Source organism: Bubalus bubalis, chromosome 24 (assembly GCF_019923935.1).
Source record: "Bubalus bubalis isolate 160015118507 breed Murrah chromosome 24, NDDB_SH_1, whole genome shotgun sequence".
NCBI classification, from domain to species: Eukaryota; Metazoa; Chordata; class Mammalia; order Artiodactyla; family Bovidae; genus Bubalus; species Bubalus bubalis.
The window spans coordinates 19,404,036-19,428,976 of NC_059180.1; the positions used below are offsets into that span (position 1 = coordinate 19,404,036).

The following is a 24,941-nucleotide window of genomic DNA, read 5'->3' on the forward strand; positions in this document are numbered from 1 at the left end:
ACACATTAGTTAACATTTTTGTAACTTAATATGATATAAACTAGATTTCTTCACTTGCAACTGAAATAGCTTTCAAAAAGACTTCATGTTGCTTAATTACTGCATTGCCATTTAGCATCCTTCATGTGGATGGCTCTTTTTCCTATGTAGATCATGAATTCATTAATAGAGACCTTATATTATATCTCTCTGTATCACCAACTACGGTATGTACATAATTGTAAATAACTGACAAATCATTTGTTAAGTCAATAAATAAAGGCTACATTTATTGGGCATCCAAATCTAATAGCCCAGTTCACAAGAAATGTCCAAGGAGACTGGCCAGTGAGCTCTGATTAGACCCTGGATTTCAGGAGGCATCAGTGCTCCATGAGCACAAACATAGCATGATAATAAAATCAACACTCATCCACAGAAAAGGAACATATCACAGTCAGAACATATGCACGTGCCTACCTCTGCTCTCAGCCCAAGTTCCTAGAAATGACCCAAGAAAAAATATTGTTAAATAATAAATACATAACATTGATGACAATCAAGAAAAAGTACAGCAAAGGAGCATAAATTCTGAACAGAAGAAAAAAAGAGCTAAAAAGATGCTTAGAAAGGAATTGGCCGTGAAGATGGAGTGGTTTCGGGATGATCCAAATTCAAAACAGGAAGCAGTGAGTAGTGAATGGTGAATGGAGTCATCAAAGAACCCAGTTCAAAGCAACTGAGTGGTCAGTCCATTCACTGAGACTTTTACGCTCCTGGGGAGTAGGTAGCAACCATCTTTTCCTACAAATCAAAGCCGTGACTAAACACAAAGGAGGGACACATGACACTGCAACTCTCAGGAGAAATGAGAAATACTCAAACCAGAACAAAAACTATCAGGTCACTCTACCTGGCAGCACACCAAGTCCCTTCTAACACTGAAAACAAGCTGATGCATTATTAACAGGTGAATACTGAGTGTCAATCTCAAACATGAGCGGTTTGGGGTGGGGAGGGACAAGAATTCCCAGATATAATGCAAAATCTAATCCTCCTATTTAATCTCTCAACAGCCTTTAATAAAAATGGCCCCCTTTCTCCTTCTTGAGACAGCTATTTTCCTTGGCTGCTATGACACCACACTCAAATGGTTTTCCTTCTACTTCTCTGGTGAGTTCTACTCAGTCTGCCATGCAAGATTCCTCTATTAGTTAGTTAGCTAGGGCTGCTGTACCAAAATACCACAAACTGAGGGATACAACAGAAATCTATCATTCATGGTTCCAGAGGCCAGAAGTCTGAAATCAAGGTGTCAGCAGAGTCACGCTCCCTCTGAAGGCTCCAGGGAAGGATCTTGTCCAGGCCTCTCTCCTAGCTTCTGCTAGTCCTTTGACTGTGGTAGCAAAACTCCAGTCTTCACATGGACTTCTCCCAGTGTGGGTGTCTATTTTCAAATGTCCCCTTTTTATAAGGACAAATGTCATAATGGATTAGGGCCCCCCTAGTCCAGTATGATGTCATATTAACTAACTACATCTTCAATGACCCTATTTTCAAATAAGGTCACATTCTGAAGTACTGCATGTCTCTACTTCAACATATGAATTTGGCAAGGGACAAAATTCAACCCATGACAATTCTTGTTCACTGTCTGCTAAACAATAGGGTGCTCTAGGGCATGAACCAAGCTTCACTTTCCTTCGATATCTATGTGTGTGCACGTATATGTGTGCTCAGTCATATCCAACTCCACCTATACTCTTTCCTTATATGTTCTTTTCAAGTCTGATGACTTTTAATACATGAGGATGACCTCACCAAGGCCTCCCCCTTGAGGTACACCACCTGTCTACTTGACACATCTCTAATAAAGATCTCAAAATATCACAACCAAATAAGCATTAATGATTTTCCCATCACCGCGCATGCATGCTAAGTCACTTCAGTCTATTCGACTCTTTGTGACTCTATGGACTATAGCCCATCAGGCTCCTCCATCCATGGGATTCTCCAGGCGAGAATACTGGAGTGGGTTGCCACGCGCTCCTCCAGGGGATCTTTCTGACCCAGGGACTGAACGCAAGTCTCTTAGGTCGCCTGCACTGGCAGGCAAGTTCTTTATCACTAGTGCCACCTGGAAAGCCCCCCTTCCCGCCACCATTTCCCTCTAAAAAAACAGGTCCCTATGAGTTCTTTCCATGTCAAATACTGTAGTACCATCAACCCAAATACCCTCAAACAAAAAAATCTAGGAGCCATCCTCAATTCCTCTTTCTCTTATGCTCCATAACCAAGCTGTTCCAAGCCTGCTAGTTCTACATTCAAAATATATAGAACACAACCATTTCTCTCCACTTTTGTTGTCACTCCCAAATCTGAGTCACCATCACCCTTTGCCAGAACTAAATCTAGAGGCCGATTTCGCTACTCTTCCTTCATTCTTACCTCACTTCAATTCGCTCTCAACATCAGCCAGGGTGATTTTGTTAAAGTGTACATCAGATCTTGCCACTTGCTAGTTTAAAATCCTTAAATGTCCATTTTTAGAATCAGTTACCAGGACCTACAAGACTCCTGCAACATGGTCTGGCCCCTGCCTGACACTGCGTCTCACTCCGGTCCCACTGCTCCCCTTGCTCAGTATGCACCAGCCACACTGGTCTCCTTTCAGCTTTTATGTTTTTAATATATTATTTTTTTAATCTTCTGGCTGTGCTGCACAGCATGTGGGATCTCAGTTCCCCAACCAGAGGTTGAACTCATGCTGCCTGCACTGGCAGAGCACAGTCTTAACCACTAGACCGCCAGGGAAGTCCCTCCTTTCAATGGTGTGAACACTCCACGCTTTCCTACCTCCAGGTCTTTCATTCTCTTGCCTTTTCTCCTTCCGGAAATGCTCTTCCACTAGCTGCATATCTATGGTTCCATCTCATCCTTCAGACTCCAGCTCACAAATATCAAACCTTAGAGAAACCTCTCATTGATCAGCCTTTCTAAAGTAACCTCTGCCTAGTTACAGTCTATTCCATCATCTTATTTATTTTCTTCATAGCATTGATAACAATCTGATGTTACGCTATTTATTTATGTTTCCTCGTATGTTATTTTCCTCCTTCTCCAATCTCCACCTAGAATGTAAGCTTCTTAAGGGCAAGACTCATGTATGTCTTTCACCACTGTATCTTTGGTATTCAACATTTTGCCTAGAACATAATTAGCTTCAATATCAGACCAGTCAATCCTAAGGGAAATCAACCCTGAGTGTTCATTGGAAGGACTGATGCTGAGGCTGAAGTTCTGATACTTTGGCCACCTGAGGTGAAGAGCTGACTCATCAGAAAAGACCCTGATGCTAGGAAAGACAGAGGGCAGGAAGAAAAGGGGACGACAGAGGATGAGATGGTTGGATGGCATCACTGACTCAATGCACATGAGTTTGAGCAAACTCTGGGAAGATAATGAAGGACAGGGAAGCCTGGCATGCTGCAGTCCATGGGGTCACAAAGAGTTGGACACAATTTAGCAAGTGAACAATAGGATGGTGTTTAAAGGATGGGTGCATGAAACATTATATAGAAACATTAATAGACCCTAGAAATCATCTTACTCAATTCCTTCTATGCTGAGTACTCTCTCGAATACTGTTTCCACAGTGGATCTGGCCCAGGAGTCTATACGGAATCAGATTTTCTCCCAAAGACACAGAGATGCCCTCACCTTCCTACAGAACAGGCATACTTTCCACTGCCTTCCTCATAAAGTTCAAATGCTCTCCACACCTGTGCACAACTTCATCTTTCATCACTTCCTTCCCCTGAGCTAAGGTCAAAGGAAGGCACACTCAACTTCACACCATTACATGAAAATACCACTCATGCTCATGGTTTTGCCTCTCTTTCGAATACTAAACATCCCTCAGCTTCCCTCTATGAAGGTTTTCCTGGTAGCCAGAGAGGCTATACTCTGTACTGTCACAGGCCTTCATGCATCCCTCCACTACATTTATTCTTGTTGTTTAGTCACTAAGTCACATTTGACTCTGTGCCTGTCAGGCTCCTCTGTCCATGGGATTTCCCAGGCAGGTTTATATGACAATTCCATGACTAATTTTCCCCATTTTACTGTTAATACTTCAAATAAAAAAGTTATGTCTTATGTCTCTGCTTATCCCACCAGTGCCTAGCATAGCACCTCATAGCGATGCAGAGAAAAACCGTTGACTATTACATATGCGTATCAAGAAATAATTGAGAATTTTTCATTATTGTATTACTCAATGTGGTGAAAAGAGCTGGAACATTTAATTGGTTATTATTCTGTCAACTATCTGACCATCATTATCAAACCAGTGGGAGAGGCACTTCTTAATCTGTGATATGGAAATTTATTTCAATTAGTTATAATTTGGTTAAGAAATCATATTTGAAAATATTTATACTATGTCTGAAATAGACACACCAATACAAACATACTCAACTTTTTCACTTTTCACTTTCAGCTTGGATTTTTTTAACTAAGCATAAGCACTGATAGAATTTCTTGGAACTATAATGTATTAATATACACTTAATATACAATTAATGTTCACTTTTATGGTAACCCTACATTAAATCTCATTGGCCAAAAGCAAGTTATAGCTGCTCTAGTTGCTGGCTAAAGGCTGGCAGATCAGCACCATGGACAGAGGACAATGGTACAAAAGGTCACTCCAGGGCTACTTGTAAAATAACAGCTGTGATAGCAGATGTACTAACAAGGAGAGACTGGTATGAATGTTCCTCTGGGGATCATGGGAAGAGCATGACATTAGGGTTTGGGTATTAAGAAAACAACCACTCTGCCAAGATGGTTCTGAGTAGCATGATCTGCTTCATTTATTGACCCAGATTGATTCACTACTTTTTCAACAGCTTGATCTTCTGTTCCCAAGGTGCCAACATTTTCATACTGAAGTAAATGTAAATACCTAACTAGAAAATATGAAGAATATTTGTTCTTTTTACCTGTCCAGCATCTATGACCCTTTTTTCCTTTCCAAACCACCTTTCAAACAAATAAGACATCTTTAAAAGATGACACTATGGAATTTTTGATACTGTTGGGAAGCATTTATGATGATATTGAAGTTGTGTTTACGGTGGAAGTTCCTGTCTTTTAGCAGTACATCCTGACAGTTACAGATGACATAATATGGTATCTGGGACTTGCTTCAACATAATCCAGGATTAGGGGAGTGGACAGAGGTATAGGGAAGATAAGACTGGCCATGAATCACTAACTGTTAAAGGCAGAGAATGAAAACATGAGAGTTAATTCTCTCTACTCTTTTATATGGGCTTTCCTGGTGGCTCAGACAGTAAAGAATCTGCCTGTAATGCAGGAGACTTGGGTTTGAGCTCTGGATCGGGAAGTTCCCCTGGAAAAGGAAATGGCAATCTACCCCAGTATTCTTGCCTGGAGAATTCCATGGACAGAGGAGCCTGGTGAGCTACAGTCCATGGGATCACAGAGTCAGACACGACTGAGCAACGAAAATACATACACACTTCTATATGTTTGAAGTTTTCCATTAAACATATACTTATAGGTGTGTATGCATGTGTCACTGAAAGACCACACACAAAAAAATAAAAAGTGATTCCTGAAGAATGTATAACCCTGCTCCTAAAAGATAATGCAGGGCAAGCCTTAATACCCTCTGCTCCAAGAGTTCCTTTAAGGAAGCTGAGCTATAACTGTCCACTGCAGACTTGAAACTTTGAGCTATAACTCTCCACTGCTCCCTAATGTACCTGAGCTGCTTGTGACACTTGCTTCTCCTAAAAACACCAGATGGCTCAAGGAGCTTATAAAAGACCTTATTTCTTAGCTGACTCAGAATTGTGGGTGGCCACTTAAGTCTGAAGTAACCTGGGGCAGTTATATCACCTCACTGAGGAGTCAACGTCGTTAACTCTAAAACAGAGGTAATCTTACCTGCTTTGTAGGATTTCCATGAGAACTAAACTTTGCCTAGTCAGGTCTTACTCCTCCTTTGTTTCTCATCTCTAGCTTCCCCTCTTCAAGAAACTTTCCCAGACCTCCTGACTAGGCCATTTCCTCTAATACACAGACTCTCAGCACCATGTTCCTCTCGTTGGCAGTACCTGCCGCAGTTACAACTATCCATTGTGTAATGTCTGCCTCTCTCAACAGCAGCAGGGGATGCTGTTTTTTCTCACCATCTATCACTATGTCTGGAAAAGGAAAAAAAAAAAAAAGGCTCAATAAAAATTATTTTAAAGAGACAAAAGAAATGAAGCAAAGTAAACTTTGTAGCCAGCTGTGTAAAGACAACTTCTGGTATATACTAGATGCCCAGTAGAGTCTCACCTTGGAGAAGGCAGTGGCACCCCACTCCAGTACTCCTGCCTGGAGAGTCCAGTGGACGGAGGAGCCTGGAAGGCTGCAGTCCATGGGGCCTCTGGGGGTCGGACGCGACTGAGCGACTTCACTTTCACTTTTCACTTTCATGCACTGGAGAAGGAAATGGCAACCCACTCCAGTGTTCTTGCCTGGAGAGTCCCAGGGACGGGGGAGCCTGGTGGGCTGCCGTCTATGGGGTCGCACAGAGTCGGACACGACTGAAGTGACTTAGCAGCAGCAGAGTCTCACCTAATGTCTCTTGGCTGTTAGAATCTGCATGTCAAAATTTAACTAAGACTTTTTCTGAGAAAGAAAAGCCACTAAGTTGTATTTTCTAAAAGGCTATCTACCCAAGTCCCCACCCCCAGCACAGGGAATTTTTTTTTTTTTTTTTTTTTGCTTTGCACGCTGAGGTATGCCAAATGCCTAAAACTGCCTGGCACCTAATCAGTAAAGGGATGGAGAGAGGGATGGATGGGTGGGCACTGTTCGGGGGGTTCACATATAAGTTGGGTGACTGGACAACTCCTCCCGGCACCACCAGGAGGAAGCCGCAGCCCGTTGGAGGGACTCTGAGTCAGAGACGACACCCCCTCCGAAAATTTTTACACTCCCCCTCACCCCCCGCAGACTTGCTGGGTGCCCGAGACAGTAAGAATCTCCCAGGCGAAGAGCAGACCCTCACGCTGCACTTCAGGCAACTGATGGGACATTTACAGATGCAGATATTCACAGCAGCTCCCACAGGGGATGGGCCAGTGCGGCGCCATGTCCCTCCGCAAGGGCTGCAGTCCCGCCGTCCGACCGCCTCACGCAGGAGTCCCGCCAGCACGCGACAGGTCCCAACGGTTCACGGAACCCTCCGCCAGGCAAACGAGTTCTCACACCGCGCGACAGAAAGAACTTCGCACCGCCTCCTCAGTAGCGCTCCTCCACCTCACAGTCTCCCCGCCTCCCAGATTCCCCGGCTGAGCGAGGACGCCCACTCCCCTTTCTTGTGCAGTTCCACTGCCTCCAGCAAAGTGCCTGTGCTGTGTCCCTCCGCCCCGCGGACGCAGCGCGTAAGCTCCGCCGCGCCCCTTCTCATTCCTAAAGTGTCTCAGCAGCGAGTCACTGCGCCGCGCGCTCTCGCGAGAGTCCACCGCGCAGCCCCCTCCCCCCAGCCCCTCGCTAGCGAGGGAGGCTCCCCTGAACCCCACGGCGCACGGGCGCGAGCGGCGCATGCGTGGCCGCGGCTCCCAGCGCCCCCCGCGCAGTCCGGGAACAGAGCGGATGAGCCGCCAGCGAGGAATCCGTAGCCTCTACCCTGCGAAGCGTCGTTTGGTCCCCGCAGCTCCTCTCCCTTAAGGGGCAGAGCCGCTTAGCGGCTTTCCTCAGCGTGCGGAAGTTTCCTGAGGACGGCCCAGGCCACCTTGAGCCAGAAAAACCAAGCGCTGGCCTCGGATAACGCCGGCCCCTACCAGCTGCCCGCAGCGGCCTGGGCGCGCCGCCGTGTCCCGAGCCTTGAACCCGGAGCCGGGGGGGCTTGCACACCCGGCCCCACCCACTCGGGGCCTCGCCTCCCCGGGCCCCTGACACACCCCTCCCGGCCCCACTGACCGCCCTCGCCCTCCTGTCCTCGGTCCCCTAGATTTTCTGGTCCTCTAGCCTCGCTGTTTCAGACATTGCACTAAAAGATGAATCCTGAAAAACCACATCGCGGGGACATATATTGTGGCGAAAAGAGGCCGAGTTTTTGGACCTTAAAGTACAAGTTCATCTTTTCAAGGGCCTAGGATAGATTTGAGCTATCAGCCTAGGGTACCCTGTTCCTGCTGACACTGCTGTTCTCACCTCCCTTCTTCCCCATACTTCCAAAACCATTAGCAGGCGGCTCTCGGAGGTTTGACTTCTTTGAGTCTCCTTAGAATCAGACGTGAGGTTGACCTCCGGGTTAGAGCATGGCTGCATCCGTGGACCCTCAGACCGACGCGCCCCTGGAGGTTGAAGGATGCCTCATAATGAAGGTGGAAAAGGAGCCCGAGTGGATATCAGAGCCCATTCTGGAAGGATCGGATAGCTCTGAGTCCGAGACCTTTCGCAGATGCTTCAGGCAATTCTGTTATGAGGATGTGACTGGACCCCATGAAGCTTTCAGTAAACTCTGGGAACTTTGCTGCCGGTGGCTGAAGCCAGAAATGCGTTCCAAGGAACAGATCCTGGAGCTGCTGGTGATTGAGCAGTTCCTTACCATTTTACCGGAGAAGATTCAGCTGTGGGCACAGAAACAGTGTCCGGAAAGTGGAGAGGAGGCGGTGGCCCTGGTTATACATTTGGAGAAAGAGACTGGAGGACTAAGACAGCAGGTGAGAGAGGCTTTTCCAAATTTTTATGTTTAGCAAGGAGAGGGTGGAAAGGAAAGTGGACAAGAGATGCATTGCAGAAAATGCAAATTACAGAAGGATAAATAGTAATGAAAGACCTTTAAAGGGGATCTACCTAAAAGGGATCAGAATTTCATATCAAATAGGAAGAAAGCTTTGGTTGAACTATTATCTTGCAAATGACACTAAACATTATGCATCTGAGTATTTGTTTTAAATCTTTCCATAATGTTTCCCCAAAATTTTGAGAGATCAATACATTATGCTTCACAGGATTTGACTTCTGCAGCTTGCTCCTAAAGAGAGCTGTTTTGATCCCTCTCAAAATAAAAAAAATTTTTTAAAAAGAAAGGACTTCATCAGTTATCCCAGGGCCTCCTGTAGTCCTTTAATATTCCAGTCCATTCTTCTGAAGTGCCGTCCGTGTCATCATCCTTGTCACCCTTCTCCATTTTAATCTCTGATCCTTATTGTCAGTGACTTTGCATGCTCCTCTAATTGTTTTTCAACAGCCCCTTTCCCTAACCTCATGAAATCCTGCAAGATTTGCACTTTCACCTGCCAAGGGATTTGCATTTATGTAAAGACCTGTCTATTAGTAAGTTGCTGTGCTGGTCAGAAATAGACACTCAATGTCAAGATTAATTTTCTAAGTTTTCATTTCACTAGTGAATTAGTGTTCTGAGAACTTTCACTTCTCTGTGAACCTAATAGTATCAGAATACTCAGTATTCTGATACCAAGGAGGCTCTGTATTTTACTCTTAACAGATTTTCCCTCTCTGTATATTCCCCCTCTCCTGTTCCCTTCTGCCTAGACTTTTTGGATAGCACTATGGACCTGATGTCCTCAGAGGTCCCATTGGGAATGGAATGAAATTTTCACTCCTTCTCACATCTTCTATCCTTCTTTGATATCTTTCATGGGGGAATTTGGCCCTGATCTGGCCCTCTTTTCCTCCCTTTTTCCATTATGGCATTGACTTTATTTCCCAGGTTAGCAGTCCTGTGCACTTGGAGAAGCAAGCCCCCCTTGGAGCAGCCTGGGAGGTGGCAGACTTTCAGCCAGAGCCAGTGGAGGCCCAACCCAGAGTGATGTCTCAGGAGGAAGCTGAAAGCCTCCACTCAGGACGCCAGGAGCAGCCGAACCAAAAGAGAGAGCTTCGACCCTTACCCAAAAATGGTAAGAAGAACATAGTGCATGCCCTATGCAGAGACCGTGGCAGATTTGTTTTGTAGCCCTAACATTCTGACTTGTTCACTATAGGGCCCTCTCGATACATACTTGAAAATAAATTGAATATTTGGGGAGAAGGACTTCATTAGCTTCAAGAGTTGGGAATATGGGTGACGACTCTTTGGGACCCCATAGACTGTAGCCCACCAGGCTCCTCTGTCCATGGGGATTCTCTCGGCAAGAATACTGGAGTGGGTTGCCATGCCCTCCTCCAGGGAATCTTCCCAAGCCAGGGATCGAACCCAGGTCTTCCACATTTTAGGCAGATTCTTTACCGACTGAGTCACCAGGGAAGTCCAAGTAAAAGGGATCTTAAGATGAAATTTGAGAAAGTTTAAATTGTCCAGACTGGCCTTAAGGTCTACTAATGTTATTTAAGAGTCTGCATTCTGCAATCAGCTTGTGGGTTTTAGTTCTGCATGTATATGGTTTCTTGGCTGGCTATAAACACCTTGAAAGATTGGAAGAGGTAATGAGATTTATTTTCAAAAGTGACTCAAAGTAAGGTACAACAGAAGTGATATGTGAGAGGGATAAGACTTCGCAGAGAAGGGACCACTGATGCTCATGTCTGCCCTGGACATTAATGAGTCAAGTCAGATACAAGGAAATGAAGACCTGTCCTCCCCATCCCCTGCAGCGTAGTGTCAGGCTTAAAGAGAGGAGTGGAAAGATCACTGGACCTTGAGCACAGTATAAAAAAGCATGGGTTTATATCCTTTCTCTGCTCTTCTTTCTTTGTGATCTGAGCAAGTAATATTAATTAACCTCTGTATTAATGCATAGAGATTAAGAGATTAGACTTTAGAAGCAGACAATCTGGGTTCAAAACCTAATTCGGCCATTCTTTATCTGTGTGACCTTGGTCAAGTTGCTAAACTTCTTGAACTTTTCCATTCTATCATCTCTAAAAGGAAGATAGTAAGATTTTAGCATAGAGTAAAAGAAGTGCCATGAAAAAGTCAGTGCATAATAGTGCTCAATAAATGTTAGTTTACTTTCTCCCACAATGGCATGGTTATTTTTAAACTTTCAAATCTATCTGATTTACACAATCCCTCATCAAGAGGCAAGATTCACTGCTTCAGACACCACCTCCTTATCTGTCCTGAAATTCATGTTATGATAAAATGCTTTGCAAATATTAATGGTTTCTGGATTCTTCAGTGTTTGTTCATCAACATCAAAGTTCCTGTGTTCACATGGATTAGATGTTGTCAGTTACTTTACCTGGTAAATGTATGGTATTTCTGGGTTTTGCTATTCCAGGGTGATAAGGAGTTCCTAAAGTGGGAAAGTTTGTCTGTGGAGGTTCTTACTGGGCGTATGGAGGACACGAAATTTGAGGGATAAGTATCTCAGAAAGGTGAATGCCTTCTAAAAGATGACATAGGATTTCAGCCAGGTGTGCCAAAGGAAATAATATGTTTCCAAGGAAATGGTTCCATTTGGTTTCGTAGAAAGTAGTAAAGCAAGCTTCTGAGTTCTTGGCCACAGTAACATTTATTTTTGAAGTTTTCCTAGATAGTGCTAGGGCAGAAGTTAGACTACAGATTGTCTTATACTATATAAGTTTATTTATTTTCTTTCCACCTTTCTGGGGGCACGTTTGTCTGTAGTATTCAGTACTGCATGTCTATATTTGTTAACTTTATAAGGATGATATGTACTCAGAGGGGATGAATTTATGCTAGAGATTGCAAACTGGTAACTCATGTGCCAAGTCAAATTTGTTTCTCAAAGAATTTGGGGATGGAGGTTTTGTTTGTCTGTAGTTCTCAAGGTTTAAGACTTGAGATTGTACATAAAAATCCAGCTTTCTGACTTATCTTGAAAAACGTTAAAAGCTCTGGCTATGGCAGGGCCATAGTCTTTAACAGGGAGGCATCACCCAGAACCGAACACTGGACCTGTGCTCTCCAGTTCCCCACAGTCCTCACCTCCCCCCTTTCATGATGTACTTTACCTGCATACTTCCTAAAAGCATCTGCATTTGTGAGCCCTGCTCATGGTTTGGAGCACTGTTCTGAACTCATTGAGAAAATGACCGATTTGTGTTGGTTTTTTTATACATGCTTATCCATAAAAGGAGAAGCAGATGAGTAAAAGGGCCAGAGCCCACAGCACTAATAGTTTATTTTCTTCTTACAGCTCGGCCTTCTCCCTGGGTTCCTTCTCCTGCTAATGAATGGAACACCATAGATCAGGAAGTAACAGCCACTCGAGTTCCTGTCAGGTCCCAGGTAAATTGTAACAGTTCTCTCTGGCCTAACTTCCTAGGATATTCAGTCACAATGATTTCTTCAAACCTCTGTACCCACTCCAAGAGACTTTTCCCCCATTACTCCTTTCCCAGAAAAGACTGCACGCAGCCTTCTGAGTAATCAGACTCCTTGCTGAATCCTTTCTTTTATGATTCTTTATAGTACCTTCGCTTCATTTGGCACATAATGTATACTTAGTTCTTTGATTTCAGTTTTTATCTAGGGCTTTCCTATCCTTCATCCATGATCATTCATCCTTCAGAACCTGTGTGGTTGTCTTGGTAGTCATTACTCTTAGTGTGTTACAGGGACCAGTGAAAGATGTCCACATGGCAAGAGGTTTTTCCTACAAAAAGAGTGTGCATCAGATTCCTGCTCACAAAGACCTCTACCGGGATATTAGAAAGGAGAGTGTTGGGAACATGGTCTCCCTGGGTAAGGATTCTATCCCTTTTCAAATAAAAGATGTGAGGATTTCTAGTGTATTCACTTCTACTGATAGTAAAATAGTTATAAAAATGTTATTTTAAGGACCATGGGTTTTTCTAGTCATTTCTGTGCTCTAGCATACCATGTTCTCTTACCTCACTCATTCCTTTCTTCCAATTTATCTTATAGATTTATACATATTCTTATAATTTAGTGATTAAAACATTAGAGAGGTTTATAGATGATTGTCATGTTATTTAAATATAAAACTCACCTACATCCACTAGACTAAAAACTCTATCAAATCACAAGTTATTTTTAGGATTTGTTTTTGTTTAACATACAGTAACCCCAACATTGTGCACAGAGCCTATCTATGGGTGGTGTCCAGCAAATATTCATTGAATGGATGGAAATCTTATAAATGGAAGAAAAAAAGTGATTTAAATATAATACCCTTGTGAATTATTTAAATAGCACACATTTTTACAAGCACACATAACCACTTGTTAAGTGTAATTTTACAAGCAGACTTTTGAAGAACTGTATCATCTGCTTTAACGGCAGGGATAAATATGCTTCATTCATATGTAAGCTGCAAGTCAAAGATTACTTATGAATAGAATTAAAGGCCTAAAATGTGTACAATACACACTATAGATACTACAGACCTGTGCTGTTTAATAGAGTAGCCACTAGCTACCTGTGGCTATTTAAATTTATAAAATTAATTAAAATCAAATGAAGTTTAAAATTCAGTTTCTCAGTGGCAGTAGCCATATTTAAGTTATTCAGTGACTGTACTGGACAGCACAGTTATAGAACTTCATCACAGAAATTTCTGTTTGACAATACATGTAGACACTAAAGTATAGAGATTACAAAATGGGCCATGTCAAACTGAATGAATGAAGATAAGCCAACGGTTGTTTGTGATCAGAAAGCAATTAAAGCACTTGGAAAAAATTGCCAATTTAAGATGATACCAATGACACACCAGTAACAAAGCACTCTTCCCAAAACAGCAGGACCCTTGATTTTAACTTTCACTTAGGGCATCCGTGCCTCATTGCTGACCATTCATCCTTCAAAGACTGGTGTGGTTATCTCAGTAGTCATTGCTGTTAGTTACAGAGACCAGTGAAAGGTACCCACGTGGCAAGTTGCCCACACAATAGGTGTTTCCTAGTGTTGCCTTGGATCGCACAGCATCCAGACCTAGTAAAATGATGGATTAGAGGCCTTGGTGAAAGCTGCCGTGAGTGGGTTAGAGACCACACTCTGCACCTTCAGCTGTAGCCCAGTGATTCCATGTGTAATAATTATATATGGAAAGGCTCAGGGACACCTGACACAGTGTTTTATCTTAGACTGTAAACTAAAGGCTCGTAAATCTAGCCTGAAAATTTATTTTGGCCTTGCACAGAGTTGTAACTTAAAATTTTTTCATAAATCTGGATTTCCAGCATCTCTTAAAAAACCTACCATCAGGCACATTCTCACACTGCAGCAGGTGACCAGAGCAAAGTGGAGGAACTTGTGCTGAACGGCCAGGGCTCTCACTCCAGACTGCCTGGTCCTTGTAGATGTTTGAACTTCCATTGTCCGTGCCCTTCTCTCATGTGAAAATGAAGAGCAGATCCTCAGCCCCAGGGTTCTTTCAGCAAAGATTTGATTTAATGCTGCTTCTCTAGGAGGGGCTTCCTTGATAGCTCAGTTGACAAAGAATCTGCCTGCAATGCAGGAGACCCCGGTTTGTTCCTGGTTCGGGAAGATCCCCTGGAGAAGGGATAGGCTATCCACTCCAGTATTCTTGGGCTTCCCCTGTGCTTCAGCTGGTAAAGAACCTGCCCGCAGTGCAGGAGACCTGGGTTCCATCCCTGGGTTGGGAAAATCCGCTGGAGAAGGGAAAGGCTACCCACTCTGTATTCTGGCCTGGAGAATTCCATGGATTGTATAGTCCATGGGGTCACAAAAAGTTGGACATGACTGAGTGACTTTCACTTCACTCTCTAGGAAAATTCCATGAAGCTCTTGTGTGTGTTTTCTATAGAGGAAAACTAAATGTTATTACATACCTATTAGACATTAGACATGTTATAGATGATCACTTATTTAATATTCCTAGCACCTTGTTGAGATTCCTAGGTGGCTCAGTGGTAAAGAATCTGACTGTCAATGCCACAGGAGACATGGGTTCAGTCCTAGGTCAGAAAGATGCCCTGGAGGAGGAAATGACAACCTATTACAGTATTCTTGCCTGGGAAATCCCATGGACAAAGGAGCCTAGTGAGCTACAGTCAACAGGGTCACAAAGAGTCAGATGCAACTGAGCATGCACACACGGACCTTTGGATAGATGATATTATTCCCTCGGAAACTGAGGCTCAGAGAGATTAAGAAACTTCCCCTTGTCAAAAAGTAAAGTTAAGTGGTGGAGCTAGGATTCAAATTGAAGACATTTTGATCTCCACAGTACTGTAAGGTAAAAAATTCAAGTTGCTTTCCTATTATTGCATCTCTTTCCCATTAATTTTGCTAGAGTGTCTCCAAAACTTCATGACTTCTCACCTCCCACAGCCCCGGTGTGTGTGTGTGTGGGGTGTGTGTGTGTGTGTGTGTGTGTTGAGTGGGGGAGTGAGGAGATACAGGGAACAGCTGTAAGCACACTTGATAAGTAACAAACACCAGTTCACAGGAGCATGCTGTGAGTCTAACAATGTTAGATACTTGAGAGACAGTCAAAGGTAATAAGTGTTTCTTACCCCTAAAGATTTTCCTTTAAGAACTAGCTGGGGAAGGAAGTGGTACATGCATGAGATGTGAAATGATAGTGTAAGTTAGTAGGTGATTGTGCGGAATAACTCATGCAGGAATCTAGTGAGCACTGTCATTGTTGAGGAAGGCTTTAGAAAAAAGACCAACTGGACAAGATCTTTAAAGGATAGCTGTGAACAAGTGGTCCGGGAGAGCATGCTAAGCAGGACCCTGGAGCATGCAGTCGTGATCTCTCTAGCCTGAAATGTGTTTGTCTCACTGTAGGAAGCACAGGGTCTGCAGCTAACAAGATAGCCCAGCTGGAGCCAAGAAAGGAGCCATGGACCATAGGTCTGCAGTCCTCTAATAAGAGGACTGTCCTGCGAAGCAACTACATCAAGGAAAAGTCAGTTCATGCTATTCAGATCCCTGCAAGGAATGCAGGGAAAACATGGAGAGAGCAGCAGCAGTGGGGCCTGGAAGATGAAAAAATAGCAGGTGTGCATTGGAGTTACGAGGAAACTAAGACTTTTCTTGCAATTCTCAAAGAGTCTCGCTTTTATGAAACACTTCAGGCTTGTCCCCGAAACAGCCAGGTATATGGTGCTGTGGCTGAGTGGTTGCGAGAATGTGGCTTCCTCCGAACACCAGAACAGTGTCGGACCAAGTTCAAAAGTCTGCAGAAGAGTTACCGAAAAGTGAGAAATGGCCACGTGCTAGAACCCTGTGCCTTCTTTGAGGACATGGACGCTTTGTTGAATCCTTCAGCTCATGCTTCATCCACGGATAAGCCAAGGGAGATTCTGTCTCTCCCCAGACTGAAGAGAATTGGCATCAGTGCTAAAGAACAGATCGATTTGGTGGAGGAGGAAGAAGCTGCAGAGGAGTCTGATGGTGATGAAATGGGCGTTGAGTTTATCCGGAAGCCTGAGCTTCATGGTGCCCCTGTCATATTTCAAAACCTGAGTGGTAAGAATGGCGCTTTTATTCTGGTATGAGAATGGATGATGTGGTCTTGTGGAAAAAGGAGTAGACCCCCCAGAAGTGACCAAACGCAGGGAATTCTGACACACACCTTGCCACTCATCACTGTGATTGGCCACGTAACTGAAAGTGCTCCTAGGTGTTCGTTGCTGCCCCCAGTGCAGTCTGAGTAACAGCCATGAAGGGTTCTTTTTCAGGTTAGAGCACAGCATTGAGTATTTGGAGTCTGGGGAGGGAAGATAAATGGAGTCCAGGGGTACTAAGGATGTAACATTATCTGAGAATTGTTATAATGCAGTCAGTTGTGTTAGATTATAAAAGTCAGGGACCCATTATCAAGGATAGCCGGTAAAAGAATGTGTAACCAACAAAAAAAGAATTGAAAAAAATGAAATTCTGAAAGAAGAAAGAGAAAAAGGAATACGAAGTAGATGCAACAAATGGAAAGAATAAAAACAGGATGGTAGATGTGTATCTACATGTCATTAATTACAAATTTAAAGGACAGGCTTTTCAGATATATTTTTTAAAAACTATATTTACAAGAGATACATCTTTAATATAAAAACACAGAGACATTAAAAGGATAGAAAAAGATATTATGCAAAAGAATGATGTTGAAATTTGGGGACTGGGAAATGCAGAACTAAACCACCAGTTGACAGTCATTGTATGACAGTTGACTTATCATATAACTACTTAGAACTCAATTTTCTGTCTTTAAAATACAGCTTAAATTATAAGCATTGTTGTTAGTGTTAAATGAAATCATATGGATGAAGGCATTCTGCAGATGCTAAAATGCAATAGGACATTGCCTGATGTCACAGTTATTAGTACCACCTTATGAAAAAGATGATAGTTTCTTAGATAAAATGGAAAAATAAACCAGACTAGAAGAGCTGAGACTGTAGCCATGATTGTACCTATTCACAAGAAACAAATCTCAGGAAAAAGATGGGAAAATGTATTACACGTGTACAGGTAATCACCATTCTGGAGATCCATAAACATGAGGCTCAGACAGTTTCAAATTTGGGAATCCAGTGAGACTGAAGGAAACCAGTGAGGCAGAGGATAGAAAAGACTTTCCTACTACAGATTACAACACCCCAAAAGCATGTTTAACTATATTCAAATATACTCTTAAAACTTTAATTCTGCTATAAAAGCAGGACATCTGCTTGTCTTATAGATCATTTCATCTCTTGAAGTAGAGGACTCAGTAACATCAAAAACTACTCTGGATATAGTTCTGCTCTTCAAAGAAGATGGGTTAAAGAGGGGATAGCAACTCTCATGCTGTTGGGTGTCTTAGTCCATTATTCCTAAAAATTTTTAAAAGGCAGGCAGCTGAGTCCTTAATAACCATAGCAACGGCAGATTTAGGGGCTGCATTTTTATTCTACCAGATAAACTTTGAGATCAGTATATCAACTTTAAAATCCTTTTGGGTTTTTTTTACTAAATAGATTCGAGAATTGATATCTGTACAGTTTGCGTCTTCCTACCCAGAAGTATAGTATCTCTCCATTCTTTCTAATTCTTTTATGTCTTTCAATATAATATTATAGAATTTTTATACAGACCCTCTCCTTTCTTGCAAAGCTTATTCCAAGACATATCATTGTTCCAGGGAATGGGATTTGTTTTCCTGTACTTCTTATATTTTGTAATGTATGAAGGCTACAGACAACTTATATCTTTGAACTTCACCCTTGAATGGCTGCAGACACCTTGTATCTTTGAACTTTATCCTTGAATGGCAGGTGTGCACTGGGGCTACGAGGAAACCAAGACTTTCCTTGACATCCTCCATGAGACTCGGTTTTACGAAGCGCTGCAAGCCTGTCATCGGAAGAGCAAGTTGTATGGGGCCGTGGCTGAGCAGCTGCGAGAGTGTGGCTTCCTCCGAACTCCGGAACAGTGCCGGACCAAGTTCAAAAGCCTTCAGAAGAGTTACCGCAAAGTGAAAAATGGCCACGTGCTAGAGTCTTGCGCATTCTACAAGGAGATGGATGCTCTGATTAACTCTCGGGCATCTGCTGCTCCCACCAGCTCCCCAGAAGAAGCCCCGTCACCCTCAGGTCAAGAAAGAGAGGACATGGAAATTGAACCCCAGGAACCTACGGTCTGGGAACCTGAGGAGGACTCCCAGGAGGCGCTTGTTGAAGACTCTGGCAGTGAGAGAATGAGTGAGGAGGAAATCATGCAAGAACCAGAATTCCAGGGACCTCCATGTTTACTGCAAAGCCCGAGCGGTAAGGATCATTGGGGCTCTGGGGTAAAGGAGGAGTCAGTGGGATTACTGACAAATTAGGAGAGCTGGCACATCACATGTGCATGTATGTTCATTAAACAGTATTTGTGTGTCCTGTGCTATTTGAGGAGAAGAGTAAAGTAGCAGTGAATAAAACAGAGTCCCTGTACTCATGGTGCTTCTGTTCAAGGGCAGAGCTTACATTTTTGTGATTTAGTCTTTGGGATCTCAGCCTTTGTTTTTGTGTGTCGGGGGCAGATAATGTTTTATATCTCCTAGAAATACTGTTGGGAAGAACTTGGAATTATATGTGAGAAAAACTCAGGTCAAGGAGACATGTTGGTAAGCTCAGAGCAGAAATGTCTGTTATGTGTGATATGCATAAGAAAAAGGCAGAGACAGACTGTATTCTGGTTCTGAGCTCTACCTGCGGGTGTCCCATCAACCACTGGATGCCCTCACAGGCATCTCACCAGCAGCCCAGCCTTAAAAGTTTCAAAAGGAATATCAACACCTTCCTTCCCACACCGTGGCTCTTCCTGGTGCCCTCCCATAGCACATCCGACCTGGAAAGGTCGGGATGTTTTTTGATGCCTTCTCTTTCGTTTACATCCAGGCAGATGACATATTTTCTCAACTGTTGGGGAATTTGCATCTGCCCCCTCTTTAGTTGCCGTAACCACTAGTTTAACGTTTCTCTGTCTCTTGCCTAACCTATTGTAAAAGTCCCCAAACCAGTTTTCCTCATTAGATTTGTGTTAAGCTTCCACAGCCATCCTTAATCTGAGCTTGTCTTTTTAATCTTACCTGTCATTATTTTCCTTCCTATACTCTATGCTGATTCAAAACAAACATTTGAAAAGGGAGTTCACACACATGCTCTTTGGTATTTTTATGAGAATTTGTAGTAGGCAAAATGAAATTGTTGACTCTGGAACTGCTGAGTTGATAACTTTGGAAACAAAGTCTTTCTGTACCATCTCTGGTGAACCTTGTATTTTAGGATGAGCTCCAGACCTGTCACCAAATTACCAGGCTCTGTGTAAGCCAACTGCTAGGCTGTAACTTCCTCCAAGGCCCAGATGGACCCAATCAGAACACTTCCAAAGATGACATGATTAGGGCTTCTTACGTAAGTCAGTGGATTCACTGATGGCTGTCCATGGGACTGAAAGAAAGTAAGGCCCAGTGAATCAGAAAAGAGTCCCCCTTGCCTGAGGTCAGTGAAGCACACAGAGGCCTTAAGGTACAGGGACTGTCAGCTGTATTATTTATATTAACCCAGAACTGGTCTGAAATTTTTATTGTCTTCTTTTTTTCAGATTTTGAAATTGAAAGTAGTATCAAGGAAGATGCAACACAGGTGATCTGTAAGGACATGGAGCAGCATAGGGCATTCATAGAAAAGTCTAAAAGGGTCGTTTCCCAGAATGTTGATCCAGGTAAATATTGTAAAAGAGATTGCATCTCAGGAAGACAGTGGGAAAACCTTCACGGAATCCGACAGGGAAAACTGATGCCTCAGCCTCGAGATTTGGGGAAAGCCGTAGTGCATCAGAGGCCTCTCGTGGGGAAGAGGCCCTTTCGGCTCCTCAGATATGGAGAAAGCTTTGGAAGGAGTGCGCGTCTCATGTGCCGCATGACCCACCAGAAGGAAAACCCTTCTAAGTGTAGTGTCTGTGGGAAGTGCTTCGGTAGAAGCAGGAGTCTAGTCCGACACCAAAGAATCCACACTGGAGAAAAACCTTTCAAATGTCTCGACTGCGGGAAAAGCTTTAACGACTCCTCCAACTTTGGTGCCCACCAGAGAATTCACACAGGAGAGAAACCCTACAGATGTGGAGAGTGTGGGAAATGCTTCAGCCAGAGCTCAAGTCTCATTATACACCAGAGAACCCACACTGGAGAGAAGCCCTACCAGTGTGGAGACTGCGGGAGGAGCTTCACCAACAGTTCGCACTTCAGCGCCCACCGGAGAGTCCACACCGGCGAGAATCCCTACAAGTGTGTGGACTGTGAGAAAAGTTTCAATAACTGTACGAGATTTCGCGAGCACCGGCGAGTACACACCGGGGAGAAGCCCTACGGGTGCATCCAGTGTGGCAGACGTTTCAGCAAGAGTTCTATGCTCACCAAACATCGGGAGGTTCATGTGAGAGAAAAGCTGCTGCCACCCCCGCCAGCATTCTGCTCCCCGGAGAACCCCCTCAAGGGCAAGACTGATGACTTCAGGCAGACTTTATGATGATGAGCTCTTCTCTTGCTAAACGTTCCCTTAGCCATTTTACCCTGATCTCACTCTCGGAAGCAGTCTTTTCTTAGCTAGAAAGAGTCATTGCCAAGATAAGCTTGAGAATATAAACAAGCTAAAGGCTTGGATCCTGTTCTTACCTCTGCCTCTTACTTGATTAGTCTATCCCTCTCCTTCTATGTGTCTCAACCTTTTCCCTTTAATAAAGTAAAGAAGATACAGGGTCTGAGTGCAGAGGGAAATTCTCTTCAGTATGTCGAGGCCACTGCCATGGGATCACTAAACCCAACAACATCCAGAATCCTTCAGCGCAGGGGAGAGTTGTTGCCAAGGAGATGAAAAGTGTTCAAAGTCGTTTTCATTATCTGCCATGTGTGATCCTGGATGCGACTCGATCACAGTTTCCTGTTTGGGTAGAAATTTTGGGAGCCTGATAAGAACCACATCGGATCTGTCTTGGGTTTGAAGGTATTCACTAAAGGAGACTGAAGATTTTTTCATTCCCTTCAGGAGTCTGTTGCAGTGTACCTTTTTTGTGTCAAGAAGTTGATCTAAAGAGCTCGGGTAGTGTTTCTGTATTGTCACTGAAACAATGCCCTGCCCTCCATAGAGACAGGGCACAACTGATCACCCATTGTCCTTTGTAGACTAACCCTCTCTGTACCTGAAGACTGACATGCCCTTGGCTGTTGCCTCTCCAGCCCAGGAGTAATGCAGTTCCCTTTACTGTTTCTTGTAAGTCCTACACTTACCTCTTCATTGTTCTGGGTGCCCTTGTCTGACTCTTCTGAACTACCATGCCTTCCTCAGACTGAGTAGCATGCATGCTCCTGGTGTGTCTCATTAAAGTGGAATTCAGACACTTTCTAGTTCTGAATGTGTAACTGCTCTGGTTTTTATCTAGAATATGACTGATAGGTGGCAAATTTTCTGCCTCCCAACCCCACACGTAGATATAATGTTATATAATTTTAGATAGTTTTTTAAAACTCTGAGGAGCCAGGGAAGAAGTGTGTTAGAGACCTGAAACATTCACTATTTCAAAGACCAGTTGGACTCCTTAACCCTGCTTTAGATCAGGTAGTCGCCTTGGTCCAGACCAGCACTCCAGGGCAGTTTGTTAAGTATACCGTTGTCTTTTTTTGAGGCCAGCTCTTGTTCCTGTGGTCATAAACCTCTCTGTAGAGCCGAGTAATCTGTACAATTCTACAGCTCACTGAGTGAAGGTGGAAATACTTTCTGACACTTCCAGCCCAGAACACTTTCTGTTTTCCACACTTAACCTGTTGTCTGAAAAGTCTCCTTGACAACCCCCAGCACTGACCCAATAACTACTGAAGGAAGAGTTCAGATGGGGAGATAGTTCACTTACGGATGTTGCAGATAAACACCTGGGATTTGTCATCCAAAGCTGTTACTTCAGGATGCGACCAGTGGCATTTATACCCTTAAGATGACGGTGACCTCAGGGGACTTTGCTTTGGGAAAGGAGAAGTCACAAGTTTAGTGGAAAAATAACCAGAGTCAAGGCTGTGTGTAGATCATTTTTTCACTTTTCTCCTTTCCTTTGTCAGATGCTGTCTTATTAGAAGACATCTGAGTATGTTTGAATTTTCTGAAACTTAGCCAAGAAGGTACCAAGGAGGATATAGGCAGGAAGGAAGGAAACCCAACCTATGGTGTCAGAATAGGCTGTGGCCTGTTGGAAGGCAGGTGACTCAGGTAAACGTTGATAAATGTTTCTTTCTGACATTCGTTAGGAGCGTTACAATTGTTCACATCTCACCAGGTTGATTTCCACTGTGTTGTCCAAATTATAAATCCCTAATAGTTAAGTGAAGTTTCATGTCACTAGTGTGCCCAGCACAGAGAGGTGTGTGTGGTGCCAGTGGGTGTGTGCTTGTATTGTGTAGATGTTCTGGAATTCCTGCTCTAGAGAAGATGCACATTAATAGAATCACCACTTAGTAATAGGTACCCAGGGTTGATCATTATATCAAAGCATGATTCAGGAAAGTAGATGATTTACTATAAATATTAATTAAGCACTGTTATGTGTAAGGCTATGTTCTAGGCACAGTGAGGGATATAAAAATGAAAAAAGGCTTGGTGTCTGTGCTCAAGAAATGTGCAACATGGTGAACAAACTATTGCAGCAAAAGATAATGCCAATTACATTCATGTCAGTTATGGAACATTATTTGTTCATTAATGAAAGAGCCACCTTCTCTTGCAGAAGAGTTTTTCTCAATGCCTAAAATCATATTCTCTACCTCCATCTCTTAAATTTCCCCAGTGGCCAGAAAGGCTCAGGAACCATTCCTTCTCCAAGTGGAATAATCCAATTCTGTCTGTCATGTCTGGGATCATGCCCAGGTGGAATTTGGGTCCCCTTACCTATTCTCAGTTGTAAGTGGGCATTTGGACTTGTATTAAATTAACTTAATGAACTTTGCTTCTATAGAAGGAGACAGTCCTACCCACCATCTTAGACCAAGGCTATTTGTATTTTGTCTTTTTTCAGGTGGAACATGAAAGTCAAAAGTGAAGTCACACTCTGATTACTATGTCTCATATCACATAACATTGCCTTCATGACAATCCATACAAGTTTTTTTTCCTAAGTTTCAGTAGCAGGGAAAGCTCTGATCCTAAAGCAAAAACAAAGTTACCTTACAAACACTGTGACTTTTTTTTTTTAGCAACTTACTACTATTCTTTCTTCGTTCTGGCTGGTGGAACAAAGAAACTTACAAAAACAGAACTTTTAAGTCACCTCAGCCAACCACTTAAACATGTATTTACTTAATCCTGTCTTATATCTTTATACCCCATATCCTATTTTTTTAAAGTGTACATAAGTAGTCATTTTATTCTCTTGACTTCTTAACCAAGACCCTTTGGAGCCTGGCTGTATCCCTGTCTGCGCTTACTGTGTTACTCCCACAAATACCCTAATTCTTACTGGCATTTTTATTACACATACAACCTACTTTATTCATCTGGAAGGAAACATTTTTTTTTAAGAGGAAAACTTCACAGTATGCTTAAAACATCTCAGGGCAGCCTGCCACCTAGAATGAGCATTAGACCAGAAGCTGTAAGACAGGTTTCATTCTTGTCACTACCACTTTCTGAGTGTTGTTGGACAAACCAGTCTCTCTCTCGGCCTGAGTTCCTTATCTGAAGAGAAGTTGAGCATGATTGCCAAGACCACTCCAGCTCCTGTGAGGCTGTGGGGCATCAGAAGAGAGAAGTTATAAGACCAGGCCACCACCCTGGCTCGTCACTGCAGGCAGTATTCAGGCCATACTGAATCCATCCCATGAGTCCATCCCATACTTCAGCAAGAGGTTGCTGTGAGCAGTCCAGGAGCATGCTCAGTGAGGAGAAGGGACAAATCACTCATGTTCAACAGCAGGCGACAGACAGTGGCAGGTAGCTGCAGTGAAGAAAGCGAATTTGGGGACCCTGGTGCCCCATGACAAGCCTCAACTCTGAGGGAGCCGGGGACCCCCCAAATGCAATGCTAAGCCCTTACCTCTGAATGCATTCCTAGTATAAATGTATGTCCACTCATTGTTTTGTGTGAATGTTCACTTAGATGTCTTCTTGAAAACTTGTATGTGAAATAAATGCCTAAATAAATGACTCCCATTGGTTTTTGCCATAATTTGAAGGCTGTCTTCATTAAGGAAAAAGAGAACTTATTCAAAGGTAATAAAAGCTGATTCTCACAGCTAAAGAGAATCTCAGTCTCTTTTCCGGTCCACTGTTCTGCCCCGCAGCTAGCAGGGGTCTCGTGTGGGCCCACAGCTATTCCCCTGCAGCAGTCCTCTGACAGCTATCACTGCCATTGTCCTAGAAGATGCTTGGCTCTAATTCCAGAGTAGATTGGCCTACTAGATTAGATTAGTAGAGGCACACACTGGGTGTATGCTCGGTGGGGCAGGCACACACAGCCTCTCCTGGTGGAACCAGTCAACGTGATTCCCCCAGACACAGTGCTG

The 24,941-nt window shown here is 43.4% G+C and overlaps 1 protein-coding gene and 1 long non-coding RNA gene across 3 annotated transcripts in view; one reads left to right on the plus strand and one right to left on the minus strand.

The window, feature by feature from the left end:
* Nucleotides 1–6,413, minus strand: part of LOC102402106 — a 63,662-nt gene extending 57,249 nt beyond the window's left edge. The window contains exon 1 of the long non-coding RNA XR_328686.3: nt 6,355–6,413. This is a non-coding gene — a long non-coding RNA (uncharacterized LOC102402106). The remainder of the gene's footprint in view (nt 1–6,354) is intronic.
* A 933-nt stretch (nt 6,414–7,346) lies between these two features.
* Nucleotides 7,347–24,604, plus strand: ZKSCAN2 (zinc finger with KRAB and SCAN domains 2). 2 transcript variants are annotated; one of them, XM_025274668.2, is made up of 7 exons: nt 7,347–8,732; nt 9,746–9,932; nt 12,138–12,229; nt 12,559–12,685; nt 15,722–16,405; nt 18,190–18,681; nt 20,003–24,604. In XM_025274668.2, the coding sequence occupies exons 1-7, from the start codon at nt 8,328–8,330 to the stop codon at nt 20,923–20,925; spliced, it is 2,910 nt and encodes a 969-aa protein (XP_025130453.2). In that variant the 5' UTR covers nt 7,347–8,327; the 3' UTR covers nt 20,926–24,604. The 2 variants fall into 2 exon arrangements, with proteins under 2 accessions (XP_025130453.2, XP_006071205.3); XM_006071143.3 differs by lacking the exon at nt 15,722–16,405 and having other exon boundaries at nt 7,348–8,732.
* The last annotated feature ends 337 nt before the right edge of the window (nt 24,605–24,941 follow it).

What these genes read in the sequence shown, in the direction of transcription:
- ZKSCAN2 (XM_025274668.2), top strand. Translation starts at nt 8,328, where the DNA reads ATGGCTGCATCCGTGGACCCTCAGACCGACGCGCCCCTGGAGGTTGAA. An exon ending in TCGACCCTTACCCAAAAATG is followed by an intron (nt 9,933 to 12,137) that starts GTAAGAAGAACA and finishes TTCTTCTTACAG; the next exon opens with CTCGGCCTTCTCCCTGGGTT. An exon ending in TTTACTGCAAAGCCCGAGCG is followed by an intron (nt 18,682 to 20,002) that starts GTAAGGATCATT and finishes TCTTTTTTTCAG; the next exon opens with ATTTTGAAATTGAAAGTAGT.